Here is a 14,322-nt window from a genome sequence, read left to right on the forward strand (position 1 = left end):
GAAAAGGCAAACATTTATTCTGTATCATCAGTAGTCATCGAGGGACAAATACCAAGTCTAACATTTCCTAAAGGAAATGCAGGCTGAGCATCTAATACTTGGATATTCCAGACCTCACCAGCAAGAGGCCCTCACTGGGGACTCCCTTGTCTCCTCCTCCCCTACCCCAATACAAGGAAGGGAGCTCCTCACCTTCTGAGCTTCCTCATGCTTCTCAAAGTTAACAAAACCGAAACCTCGGGAATGGCCATTTTCATCTACCATCACCTTCACACTCAGAGTCTTTCCTGAGAACAGGTAACAGGGAGTCAGGCTTCATGGACAGTGAGGGCCCATGACCTCCCACCGTCCAACCAGTCCCAGATTCTTACCAAACTCGGAGAATAGTTCCTCCAGGCACTGATCATCCACGTCTTCCTCAAAGTTCTTGACATAGATGTTGGTGAATTCTAGCGCTCGTGCCCCCAGCTCTGCCTCCCGTTCCTGCCGAGACTTGAAGTGGCCCACAAAACTGCCAAGAGGGAGCCCTCAAAGTCAGCATCACCTCCCCCGAAGACCAGGCCCATGTAATTCTTCCACATCTTTCAAGGCTCCTTCCTACTTCAGAATACCTTCTCTGATTTTCCCCACTCGGGCTTCACACTCCCATAGCTTTTAAAGTTGCAGGAGGCTGGCCTTGCTTTCTGTAACATTACTTACTGCTCTTCTGACAATCTCTTGCTCAAAGGTCCTCTGACCTACTAGACAAAAGCATACATACAGGCCTCCTCTGCATAGAATCCAGGAGTTAGAGGCAAATCCATGAACTCTTTAAAATACCTAGTATGATCTTCCCCTTTCCCCCCACTACTCAACTCCCATTATTCCCTATCTTTTAAGGCTCAGCTAAAATATCTTTTCTTCTATAAAGCCTTGTCTAATATGTCTCAGCCAGAAGGGTCCAGAAGTGGGCTGGAGTCCACTTAACCCAATTCTCAAGTACTATTAAAATTTTCAGTTTACATCTTAGAAATCAGCAAACATCACAAATCATAGCTTAGTTTATTGTTTTGTTTATTGTCTAAACTTAAGAAAGCAAAGGAAAAATTGGCAAATGCAGTCAGGTTAAAAATGATCAGGTATACATTTTTCTTCCTTCTTTCTTTTCTGGAGAGCTGGATGTTAAACTTTTACCAGAATACTCCCTATCTACTACCTTCTTCCCTCTCCATCTCCCACATTGTACTATCACTAACCTTTCACATCCTTTATTTTTTATATCGTTTCCCTCCCCATTAGGCTAGGCTGCTTAGGTCTAGACAATGAGAGGCAATGTGATACAATTAGAAGGAGCCTTGGATCTGGAGTCAGGATACATGGGTTCAAAACTAGCTCTGATACTTTCTCTCTAACATTTAGTTTTCTCATCTGTAATATGGGACCAGCATATCTATTTTCACAGTCTAGTTTTGGAAAAAACTCTATAAACTAAATCTTAAAATCTTTTTTTAAGGGCTTACTATGTACCAGGCAGCAAAATGAGACAGTAGCTAGAGGGCCAGATCTGGAGTCAAAAAACTCGAGTTCAAATCTGGCTGCAGCTACTTAGTGGCTATGTGACCCTGGACAAGTCACTTAACCCTGTCTGCCTTGGTTTCCCCATCTGTAAAATGAGCTGAAAAAAGAAATGGCAAACCATTCCAGTATCTTTGCCAAGAAAACCCCAAATGGGATAAACAACAAAAAAAGACTCTTCTAAACACTGTGGATTTAAAAACAAAACAAACAAAACAAAAACAATCCCAACCCTCAGAAAGTTTATAGTCTAAGGAGGAAAATAGCATGTAAATGTTGTACTAACAAGATTCAGGGTAAACTGAATATGATCATAGAGGGAAAGCATTAAGATTAAGATTGTTGGAGAAAGGTTTCTTTCTCTTTCCATCTTTACTCCTCCACCCTAATCCGGTTCGATAGCAAGAAGTCACTCCTGAATCAGAACTCATATTCTAATCCTGATTTTACCAATGCCTTATAGAATTCTGATTAAAGTCAACTTCTTCATCAAATTGTATAACAATTTGACAGGAATCAACAATAACAGGAATCAAGGAAACCAAGAAAGTCAGGAGGTGGAAATGAGGAGGGAGAGCATTCCAGAAATGGAGGAGAGCCTGTGAAAATGCTCCAAGTTGGAAAATCGACTTTTGTCTGAAAAACTGGACTAGGTTATAGTGGGCTTTTAAAAAGCAGAGGATTTAATAACTGAGTCTGGAGGTAAGAGGGAGTCCCTGAAAAAATCTGAAAAGGAGATGAGGCCTGCAGTGTAGGATCACTTTGACAAACTGGAGGAAGAAAAGATTTGAGGCAGGGACACTAATCAGGAGTTTGTTCCAATAGTCTAGGTGTGGAGCTTCTAAGGGCCGGACCAGCATTGCGTCAGTGTCCATGAAGAGAGGGAACATAAAAGGAAAGATGGTGTGAAGTAGAAACTTCAGAACTGACTGGATAAGGGGAGGGAAGCAGGAATCTGACAAGTTTAGGGTAATGGCTAGATTCGCCAAGGTAACTGGGAGGAGGCTGTACCCTTGATACTAACAGAGAATTTGGGGAGGAGGAGGACTGAGCAGAAAGAATACTCTGGAATTATGAGCTCTGAATCCCTCAGATGGCCTCACCCATAAGCCGGAGGAAGACCCCATTCTAGGCTCACTCTCAACCCCTCTAGAGGCTCCTTGATTCACAGGCAGTGGTGGAGAGGACCCTCTGTACCTGAAGACTCCATGCCACGGCTGCCGGGCGCCCAGCTCCTCTGAGCATACAAGCTTGGCTTCCCAACCAGAAATCCAGAGGTGCATCGGCCACCAAAGGCTACTCACACTTTGCGGTCATTAAGTAGCATCCCATTCATAGTGCTGATTGCTTGGTTTGCAGCCTCTTGTGTCTCAAAGTGGACAAAGCCAAATCCCCTGGAGCCGTTTTCATCACATACCACCTGTCACAGGGAGGGGGCCGGGTAAAGGGGGAAAACACAGAGAAGTAAACTCACTCCAGAGCATTACTACCACTCATGGGCCACTCACAGTATAACCTCAGTCAGCCATCCCTTTCTCTCTCCATCTTTACTCCCCTACCTTAAACCAGTTTGGTAGGAAGAAGCCAGTCCTGAATCAGGAGTCCAAACCATATTCTCATCCTGTTTTGTTTTTTTTTAAAATATTTTTCTTTATCTTTATTTTGCTGTTCAATCATTTTGAGAGTTTCCAACTCTTCATTTGCAGTTTTTTTTAAAGCTGTTTATTTTCAAAATATATACAAGTATCATTGTCAACATTCACCCTTACAAAACCTTGTGTTCTAAATTTTTTTCCTTTCCTTCCCTTCACCCCCTCCCCAATCTAAAATTGAGTTGTCAAACGTGCAATTCTTCCATATGTTTCCACAATTATCATGCTGCACAAGAAAAATCAGACCAAAAAGAAAAAAAAAATAGAAAGAAAACAAAAAGAATGAAAGTACTATGTTGTAACCCATACTCAGTCCCCCCAGTCCTCTCTTTGGGTGCAGAAGGCTCTCTCCATCACAAGACTATTGGAACTGGCCTGAATCACCCCGCTGTTGAGTCACAGCCTCAGAAATGATCATCGTATAATAATCGTATACCTCATCATCCTGGTTTTACCATATAAAGAAGGTGAGTTTCTTCATCTAACTGTGTAATCAGAGTGTTGCAGAAATCAAGTGAAATGATGGATACAAGAGTATTTGTAAAGAGTAAGAGTAATTTATAAAAGTAAAAGCTTTGGAATGCTAAAAAAATCCTTTCTAACAATAGTCATTCAGCTGATCTTTCCCTCATCCCCTAGCCAGTAAAACATTATTAAACCCTCACTAAGTTCCAGGCACTGTACAAAATACAAAGAAAAGCAAAAATGGTCCCTTTTCAACAGGGATGTTTTTGGCGGGGAGGGGAGGAGAAAGGGAAGAGACAGAGTTTATCTTTATCTTCTAGGCAATGGGAATACCACAGATTTTAGAGCAGTATAAGCAAGATTATTAAAGCCATACTTCAGGAAAATCAAGTGCCTCCTTATGGGCTTGACCCCACTGAGAATAGAGAAATTTTGACCCCTCCTTTTCTACCTAGGCCAATTTGCCCTTCCTCAGTCTGCTTGGACTTCCTTAGCCAAATAAAGACACCTGCAAGAATCTGATCCCATTGCAAATTAGAAGTCCCACACTCAAGTGATACGCTAATCTCAACCTCTCTTTAGAGATTACAGGTGTGAGGCACCACACCTGAAATCATTTATACTAATGAGGGAGACCCTATGTAAATAGGTGACTAGAAGATAAGACCCAGCTAAGATAAAAAGTGATCTCATACGGGAATGCACTAGGAGATAGAGGGGCCTGGGAAAGATTTCCTGCAGAAGGTAGGATACATCCAAATTAATTTTCAAGGCACCACTTTTATCCCATGACTACACTGTTTTGAAATCTGCAGTGACTTCCCTTTGCCTAAAAGATGAAGACCAAAATTCTTCATTCCTGCTCATGTGGCCCTTAATACAATTCATATTACTCCTTAAATTTTAACCTGTGTAATCTCTCTCCATATTGACCATGAGCTTCCAGAGACAAAAAGTGCTTTACTCGATGCACAACACAGAGAACTGAACACAGCCAAAAGACTTTTCCTCGATGAGTCCTTCATTTCTTCAAAGAGCAAGAATTACCCTTTAATGGATCCCTTATTTCTGTGATGTCTGAATCCTTCCACCTGAGCAGGCTCAAATTCATCTAAGCTTTTTTAATCCCATTTAGTTCTGACTGCAAATCCTTCAAAGATCCACCCAGAATGTAGGAGGCTTTCTTTGAGGTGTTTTACTATTACATGGATCCTAATGTGATACTTGGGCCATCATCCCATCCATTAACCCTCACTTTCAGAAAATGATTGGTCCACATTCTTTTCTGATTACATATTTCCTAAATCTTTCTGTCCCTCAGGAATCTAATATTCTACCAACTAAGCTATCCAGGCACACAGGGGGAGACAGAAGATAAGGAGACAGTAGAGATGCTGGAGAAGATGGGAGGAATTGGCTCACTTGTGTATGTAGAGGGGTCACTCAGTATCTAATGCAGGAGTAGAACTTGGGTCTTCTGACTCCAAGCCTAGCACTTTACACTGTACCACTTATATGCTAAGTAGAGAAATTATATGAAGCACCTAATGAGCTCCAGGCTTTCTTTTTTCTTTCTTTCTTTTTTTTTTTTTTTTGCTTGGGATTAAAAAATAAGACCTGCCTAACATCTTACTTTAGAAGCTTTTTCATTTACCTATAGCCTAATTCAGAGTTTATCTTACCTAGATAAGTTTTCACTTATTTATCACAGATTTTTTTCCAGAAGAATCAGAAGGGATTGAACATGGTATATACCAAACATTACATGGAACTGACCAGTATCTTGACAGGGTGACTCACGTGAAGGCCTTTTCTACATCAATTATATACATTAATTTTTTGAAAAAGAAACCAGAATCTATGACAAAAATAAATTAAAGGAAAATACATTTGGCAAATTACAGTAGTTCCAACCTGACCTATTTAAGCTACTGATATTAAAATATGGAAAAAGAAATAGTCCACATTGTTCTCCAGAAGGCTGACCAAAATATAGTAAAGAAGGCCAAGACAGGGCAGAAAGGACTTCAGTCAATACCTGATCTCCTTACCAAGCAGAGAGATATCTCTTGATATCTGTATCAAGAGAGATACAACAAGGTTGTATCTTGACAACCAAGAATATCACTGGAGGAAAACTGATGTTGCAATCTTGTATTTGCTATTTTAAAAACAAATAACAGGGCAAAGAAAAATAAGTCTATGGAAATCTGGAACATTACAATTAGGTCATATCACCCCTAAGAGAATTTAACAATAAAAATGGAAAGACACCAACCAGAAGAAACAAAAAAATAAATAAATGGACCAAATGTATCATTTGCTATTCCTATTTTAAAAATCCATATCACTTCTAGCATCCTCCCTTTCTTTCCATCAACAGCCACAAGTTGTCATCACTCTCCCTGCAATGGCTCCCAATGTCTGCCTGTCTCTAGTTCCTCCCTTCTTCTCTCCTCCACACATCTGCCAAATTGATTATTCTTCAAGGACAAATTTAATAAAGTCACTATCCTCAAGACGCTCTAACTCCCTCTAGCCTCCAGTACAACATTTCTTCACACTATTTCCATTCTAAGACTCCAGTCCAAGTCGATGACAGTGGAAAAGTTGGGAGGATCTGTCTTCAAAAAAATCTTGGCTTGCTACTTACCACCTCAGCAACTAACCTCTTAGAGATAAAAAGGGGAGGGGAGGGGGACAGAGGCTAAACAAGCATTCTCTCATCTGATTCAACATGGACAGGCTGCTACCATTCATTTTACAAATGAGTAAACTGAGGCAAATAGAAATTAAATGATTTGCCCAGGGTCACACAGCTACTAGATACCTGAGGCTGGATTTAATTCAGGTCTTCTTAACTACAGGCCCAGTCCTTTTAGCCACCATACCACCCAGCTGGGTTGAGATAGATGGCCTAAGGTTACTTTAAGCTTTGGATTCATGATCTTAAAATCCCAGCCATCTTGCCTTCACAAGCTAATTGTACAATATTTCAGAGTCTGATTTTTTTTGTACAGCAAAATAACGTTTTGGTCATGTATACTTATTGTGTATCTAATTTATATTTTAATATATTTAACATCTACTGGTCATCCTGCCATTTAGGGGAGGGGGTGGGGGGTAAGAGGGGAAAAATTGGAACAAGAGGTTTGGCAATTGTCAATGCTGTAAAGTTACCCATGCATATAACCTGTAAATAAAAGGCTATTAAATAAAAAAAAAAATAAAAAAATCCCAGCCATCTGAGACAACCTGGTACATACATGACATTGTATCCCCTTCTCCCTGAGCCTTTAAATAAGCACTTCTCATGCTCTCCATACAGTTCCCCTTAAGGAACTTACATTACAAGAAAATACACAGAGGAGTAAATACAACTTCTCTCTTTCTCTCCACATACATACATGTACATATTCTTATGTATGTGTAAAATATACATTTATGTGCTTATATATATCTATATATATTACATCTGCTCATATATCATACAGTATGTATGTACAGAAATAGATAAATACAAGTTTTACATATTTGCAAAAATATACACAATTTATGTGTACAAAATATAGTTAATATATGTATACATTATGTACTGTACTCTTCTACTGTTTCTCTCCAATAATAACTAAGTTCCTTATAATCCCCCTATCTGTATATGTGTGAAATGTCCTTTACTACACTTTCTTTATTACAAAATCAGATTTGACATCTGGGGAAAAAAAAAAAAAACAACTTTTTTTTTCCTTTTGTATTTTGATAAACACTGAAGAAAGCTGGGGCTATTAAAACTTATCTTAGGTAAACTCAGAGAACTGATTTGTTTAGTGTTAGAAACTCTTACTACTTTCAATACACAATTAGTAATGGACTTTTTTATACTTATTTTCAGTTTTCATTTGGACAAGCTCTATAATTAAAGCTATTAGAATAAAATCTCTGAACTATTAAAAAAAAAAAAAAAAAAAAGGGAAGGTAAGTTCCTTGAAGGGAGAAACCATTTAATTTTGATATCCCCAGTGCCTAGCATACAATAGGTGCTTAAGTGATTTTTAAAAAGAAATTTTCTTTTTTTGTCTATCACTTGCATTTTCCAATGTATCCATATCCTTTTCCCCTCCCACAGAGCCACCTTTTATAACCAAGGATAAAAAAAGAAGGGTGGGGAGGGAAACAGTTCAGCAAAGCTTAATATCAAAAGTCTGATACACTATGCAGATTAGAGCCCCCCACCTCTGTGAGGATGCTGGGTGAGGAGATTCTTTAAGATGATGTAGGCAATAAAAAAGAATTAGAAAAGATCTGAAACTTGTGTGGGAGCCCACAATTCTGAAAATGTAGGAAATCATAAATGATACAAAAATTAAAAAAAAAAAAAGCAATTGAAGATATTGGGGTCAATGATCATTAACCCATGTGCTATCTTTTCATCACTATAAAGTTTTCAGTAGAATTCCCATCAAAAGGACAAGAGTTGTACAGCCTATTTTCTCTAGCAGAAACCTTAAGCATCACACAACTGACAGAAAGATATGGAAAACATAAGAACCCACTATTTGTTGATTTTATTCCACCAAGTCAGTTTTTTAAAATGTTCCTTCAAAAGCTCTCCTCCTACAAGGTATCTCCAAACCTCAATGAATGATTAATTGACGATTAACTTGTGAGCTACCTGCATACTAGAATATACTAATCGTACATTAAAGCTGGAAATATTAACTATATCAAGATCATCTAGAGAATGGAGAAAACTGAATCTGAGAGAGGGAAAGGTTACAAAGCTAATTAAGGGAAGATCCAGGCCTGAGATTTAGCTATAGGGTCAAACAAATTTTCACAAAGTCAGCCGAACAGGCTTGGTTTTCAGAACATTACCACTTTACAGTACTAGCCCCTCCATTCTATCAATCCCACATGTCAAATGCCAAATGTCCCTCAGGGTTACCCCTTCCCATGATTCCAGTCCCATAAGTGTTTGGGGTCTCCAATACTCATACCCATCATTTGTTGTCAGGGTAGCCTGCTCTTCCCTGAGCATATGCATTGGCCCAGGTAACAGATAATATTCTCAGAACCTAGAACCCACCTTACAAGAGAGGATGTTCCCAAAGGTAGAGAAGGTGTCATACAAGGCCTTGTTGTCAATGGAGTCATCCAAATTCTTGATAAAAATGTTGCCAATTCCTGATTTCCGGAGCCCTGGATCCCGCTGAGACCACATGATACGGATGGGCCTGCCTTTGATGACCTCAAAGTTCATGGTGTCCAATGCTCGTTCAGCTAAACAGAAAGGAAAGTGTTTGGGGTTTCAGGTTTCTGCCTGGGGTGAAAGGGTCAAGAAAAAGTCCCCAGAGTGAAGACTAAAGGGACCCAGAAGGAAGCAGTTCTCAAGTCCAACAGGTCTCATTAACATTCATTTTTTTCTTCTTTTTTAAAAATTAAAACTTTTTGTTTTTAAAACATATGCATGCATACTTTTCAGCATTCACCCTTGCAAAACCTTGTATTCCAATTTTTTCCCCTTCCTTTCCTCCACCTCCTCTCCTAGAGGGCAAATAATCCAATACATGTTAAACAAGTGCAATTCTTCTATACATTATTTCCACAATTATCATAACATTCACTCTTGACAACTGGAATTGTTGGAATTTCATCAAAAGATGAAATGTTCCAACCTTTTGATTTTAGACAGGAGAAAGAAAAAGAAAGGAACTATGGTTCTAAACCCAGTGGGTGTTTTTCCCCATACTATCATACTACTATAGATCTTAGTAAGGTCATGGGGCAAAGGCACTGCACAAAGAGGTAAGACCTGCACTTAAATCCTGCCTCAGACACTTAATATGTCTGTGCCTTTAAGCAAGGCACAACTTCTCCAAGATGGTGCCTTCATCTGTTAAAGGAGAGCAATGTTACTTATAATAGTTACCTTCAGGGTTTTTGAAGAGTTTGTTAAAAAAAAAAAAAAAAAAGTTTGTAAAAAATCGTAACATACTCCAGAAATCTGAGTTATAGTGTGAGTGAAAGATGAGAGCAGATTTTAAAGAGGTAGAAGGGAATTTAAATGGGAATGGGAAACACACATGTAGGTACTGGAACCTGTGGAGAAAGGTTTTGTTTAAAATAAGTAAAAAAAAAAAAAAAAAAAAAAAAAAAAAAAAAAAAAACTCAAAAGTTAGAACATGTACTTCACTATTTTGTTTCAGATCAGCCTATTCCCTTCCAAGATGCCATGTCCATCTCACTCCTCATGGATAATAATATCATTTATATATTGCTTTAATGTTCCAGGCAATGTTCTAAGTGCTTCACAATTTTTAGTATCTAATTTGATTTCCAAAAGAATCTAGGGAGGTTGTTGGCAAGACATACCCCTTCTTCCCTATTCAAAAAATTTACTGAGTATGCACAGTAGGCACATAATACATCACAGCAGGTCACCAATTTTAAATGCCCTTTGTTGGTCATTCAAAGACCTGTTCCAGTGCTCACATTCTATTCCTGCTGTTCCCTGGCTCTAAAATTCTCCAACCTATCTATGCTCTACAAGAAATCCCACAAGCCCTTATTTGTATTCAGCTTTCAAGGGCGGTGAAAGGCTGGGGGCGAAGGAATTACAAGATCCATCTCACTCCAAGGAAGCCAGCAGGAAAGGAAGCGGGGGTGATGCTCCTGGGAGTCTAGTCAATAACCAATACCTCATCTTCTTTCCTTATCCTACAAACGGCAATAATAAAAGCACCTATTTCACAAGACTGTTCTAAAGATTCTTGTTACTATCTACTGGTCATCCTGCCATCTGGGGGAGGGGGTGGGGGGGTAAGAGGTGAAAAATTGGAACAAGAGGTTTGGCAATTGTCAATGCTGTAAAGTTACCCATGTATATATCCTGTAAATAAAAGGCTATTAAATTTAAAAAAAAAAAAAAAAAAGATTCTTGTTACTACAAGCGATAATACTGCCTGTTGCATGTCAGTCTCCTTTGATCTAAGGCACAAATGGGATAAGAAACCGGAAAGCTTTTGCAGAGCTGTAAGCGCACATAAATGTAGCTATGATTAGCCACAGCATCAGTTCGATTTTGGGCAAATCACTTCCTCGTTTTCCCCACCTTAAAAGGAAGGGATCAAACTACTAACATCTTAAAGACAAGGCTCCTCTCCAGGAGAGCCGGTCTGAAGGTACTTTCTCTAGGAGGAAGGCGTATTTTAGGAGCGATTTTCATAAAACTGAGTAGTAGAACACAGAATTTTCCCACCATCCCCCGAGGCCACTGCCCCCCCCCCATAGCTCTCCTCTTGGGGTACCCCCTAAGTTTTGGGATATTTAAAAAAAAACTGCGCTAAGCCCGGTACCGCGGAGAGTAGCGACTTCTAGATGGGGAGACGGGTGCAGGCGGGGCTGGATGCGCCACATGTTGGAACAGCTGGAGGAGGGAGAGTCCCTTCCCCACGTGGCGAGGCCCGACAGCCCCGCGGCTCTTCCCCACGAGGAGTTACCGCGACCCTGCAGAGGGTGGGCCCTGCCAGTGGGGGAAGCGGCGCGGGTCCTCGGGCCCGCAGCCCCGGAGCGGAGGAGAAGGCGGGAGGAGGCGCCCCGCCCGTGGGGGCCCCTGGCGTCCCTCCCGGCGAGGCGTCCCTCCCGGCGGGGCGTCCCTCCCGGCGGGGCGTCCCTCCCGGCGGGGCGTCCCTCCCGGCGGGGCGTCCCTCCCGGCGGGGCGTCCCTCCCGGCGGGGCGTCCCTCCCGGCCGGCTCACCGTCTGCAGGCTGCTGGAAGTTGATGTAGGCATAGCCCAGGGAGCGGCGCGTGGCCACGTCGCGGCAGACGCGGATGGACATGATGGGGCCGGCGGCGGAGAACTTCTCGTACAGCATGGCCTCGGTCACGTCGGTGTGCAGGTCGCCCACGTAGAGAGACGCGAGGGGGTAGCCGGGGCCGCTGGCGTTCATGCTTCCCGGAGGATCGCGAGCTAAGGAGAAGGGTCTCGCCGGCTCAGGCCCTCGGCACGTGGGCGCCCGGGCAGCCCCCACGACGGCCCCGGGCCTCGGGGCTCTGTCCCACAGCGGCCCCCCGGCCCAGACCGCTTCTTGTAGCCAGGCTCTGCCCCGCGGCTTCGCCCCACCCAGGCCGGGCCGCAGGCTCACGCTGCAGGTCCCGGGAGCAGCGCGGCAAGGGGCGTCCAGCCACACGGGAAGCCAGAAGCTAGTGGCTGCCGCCCTCCGGAGGCAGCCCCGGCCCCGCCCCTTCCTTTACGCCTCCCGGGGTGGGGTGGGCCAATCCCAGGGGTCGGGCCCGGGGCCGAGGGGGCGTTGCAGACGCTTCCCGGGCCCGACGCCGCTTCCCGATGGAAAGGGATGCTTAGATAGTCTCACCTGCTGCTTGGAATGGGCCGCCCTCAGGTGCGCTCCTCCCGGTCCTCCCTTCCCTCCTGGGGGCAGTTAGGCTGCTAAGTGGCGTTGCTGCAGGTAGCAACGAGGGGGAGTGCCAGGAGCCCGGGAAGACCTCAAAGTCAAGGCCTCCTGCTGCTGCCGCTGCTTCCTGGCGGTGTGACGGTGGGCAAGTCCCTTGCTCCCGTTGGGTCTGTTTCTCCATCAGCAAATAATTAGGTTTGTATATCTCGGGCTGTTTGTCCTCTGCAGTTCAGTCTCTTCCCTTTCTGATACCCTTGTTGACTTTTTACATGCAGACTCAAAGAATGGAAAGGCCGGGGCCAAAGCCTATTAAACCGTTTTAGTCTTTGGTCTCCAGAATTTCAAGAGGCGCTGTCTTTCCCACTTATTTCTACCCCAGCTCTGCAGGCTTTGTAGAAGTGGCATTTTGGTTAGGACCCTTACTAGGTAGCTGAATGGGACCTCGTCCCTTGGAAGGGTCAGAATTTGAACCCCTCTTACTGATTCTAAGTCTAGTTTTCTATCCAATACAACAGGCTAGGAAAGGACGGTTGAAGCACCCGCTGTGGGCCAGGCACTGCACTAAATCCTTTACATCTCTCTGACCCCCACAACCATCCTGGGATGTAGGTGTTCTTATTGCATAGTTGCTTGCTTGGGATTACACATCCAGTATCTGGGATTATATTTGAATTCAGGTCTTCTAGACTCTAGCAGTATTGGTCTTATTCACAGTGAGAAGATGAGATCTGGGAATGTTCTAGGAAATTTTGTCCTTTTATGAGCTTAAGTCCCCAGGGTTGCCAGGTGTTCCTTCCTAAGAGCAGAAGCGGGCCTACTGCTTCCCATTAAATAATAATTCCTTCAACTATCCCTCTGAATGGAGAGTGGGAAATCTGCGTCTAAGGAAGGCCACCAAGCTAGCCATATCATTTCCCAATAGGCTTGGATACTTTGTGGGGGGAGGGGACAGCTTCTTTCTCCAGGCCTCAAATACTTTTTCCTCTTCCCTCTTTATAATAATAAAGACCTTGAAGACGGGGCTATCTTTTTCATACCTGGTTCCCCAAGTGCTTAGCACATAGTGGGTGACATTACAGGATTTTGAGCTGGAAGAAACCTACCAAATCATCTGGTCCAACGCCCTTTTTTGAGGGGAAAACAGATCCCAGAGCAATGTGATATGGCAGAAAGGCCACAGGACCATATAATCTTGACTGGGCTAGAGACTGAGTGACTTTGGACAAAAAACTTCCCTTCTCTTCCTAGTTTTTGGTTCCTTCCTTTATACAACTAGGAGGTGGGACTCTACTGTTACATCATTTCAGTCAAATAAGACTTTTTATGACCCCATTTGGAGTTTTATTATTGGCAAAAATTCCAGTGCCATACCTTTGGGGGGAATGGGTCTAGATGATATCCTAAAGTCTCTTCCAGTTTTTAAACCTATCATCCTGCACTTGTTACAGCTATTAAGTAGCAAAGCCTTGGATTGGGCTTTCAATTTGAAATACTTTCTCATACAGACAAAGGTGCTTACCAGAGGGGCAGATTATGGCAAATAAAGTTTTTGAAAGAATATAGCTCATTATATACTGCAACAGCAAGATTAGGCTATGATCGATTCTGTTGGACATGGCTCTCCTCAACAATGAGATGATTGAGGCCAGTTCCAATGATCTTATGAAGAGAGCCATCTACACCCAGAGAGAGGACTGTGGGAACTGAGTATAGACCACGACACAGTATTTTCACTTTTTGTTGTCGTTTGCTTGCATTTTATTTTTTCTCATTTTTTTCCCTTTTTGATCTTATTTTTCTTGTGTAACATATTTGTGAAAATATGTATAGAATTGCACATGATTAACATATATAAGATTACTTGCCATCTAGGAGGGGGGAAAAATTTGGAACACAAGTTTTTGCAAGGGTAAATGTTGAAAATTATCTATTCATATTTTGAAAAGAAAAAGCTTTAATTAAAAAAAAAAAAGAATATAGCTCTGACACCTATTTTTAAAAACTATTCTCCCTCATCAGAATTTTTTTTGGCCTACATTTGTAACTGAAGGAAATGCTCAATTTCAGTTAGAAGTTAATGTTTTGTTTTTTTTTTTTTCCCATCCAAGTTCATGGCCCCCTTATAAGCTAAAGAGTCTCATAGGGGGGAGGATTTTGGCTAGATTTTTGGCAGGAATCTTGCTTCAGCAAAAAGGCAGAGGAAAAGATGAGCTTACTTCTGGACAGTGCCATTAGCTTTA

At 42.2% G+C, this 14,322-nt stretch overlaps 1 protein-coding gene across 3 annotated transcripts in view; it reads right to left on the reverse strand.

Annotated features, from left to right (window-relative positions):
• Positions 1-13,697, reverse strand: part of PABPC1L (poly(A) binding protein cytoplasmic 1 like) — a 31,046-nt gene extending 17,349 nt beyond the window's left edge. Inside the window, exons 1-5 of one of the 3 annotated variants that reach the window (XM_031951559.1) lie at positions 11,428-13,697; positions 8,758-8,951; positions 2,859-2,974; positions 372-511; positions 193-287 (exon numbers count right to left, since the gene is read on the reverse strand). In XM_031951559.1, coding sequence (XP_031807419.1) covers positions 193-287; positions 372-511; positions 2,859-2,974; positions 8,758-8,951; positions 11,428-11,620 — 738 coding nt within the window. In that variant the 5' untranslated portion in view covers positions 11,621-13,697. The remainder of the gene's footprint in view (positions 1-192; positions 288-371; positions 512-2,858; positions 2,975-8,757; positions 8,952-11,427) is intronic. The other 2 variants (XM_031951556.1, XM_031951557.1) reach the window with 2 other exon arrangements.
• Between the last annotated feature and the right edge of the window lie 625 nt (positions 13,698-14,322).

Source organism: Sarcophilus harrisii, chromosome 2 (assembly GCF_902635505.1).
Source record: "Sarcophilus harrisii chromosome 2, mSarHar1.11, whole genome shotgun sequence".
NCBI lineage: Eukaryota > Metazoa > Chordata > Mammalia > Dasyuromorphia > Dasyuridae > Sarcophilus > Sarcophilus harrisii.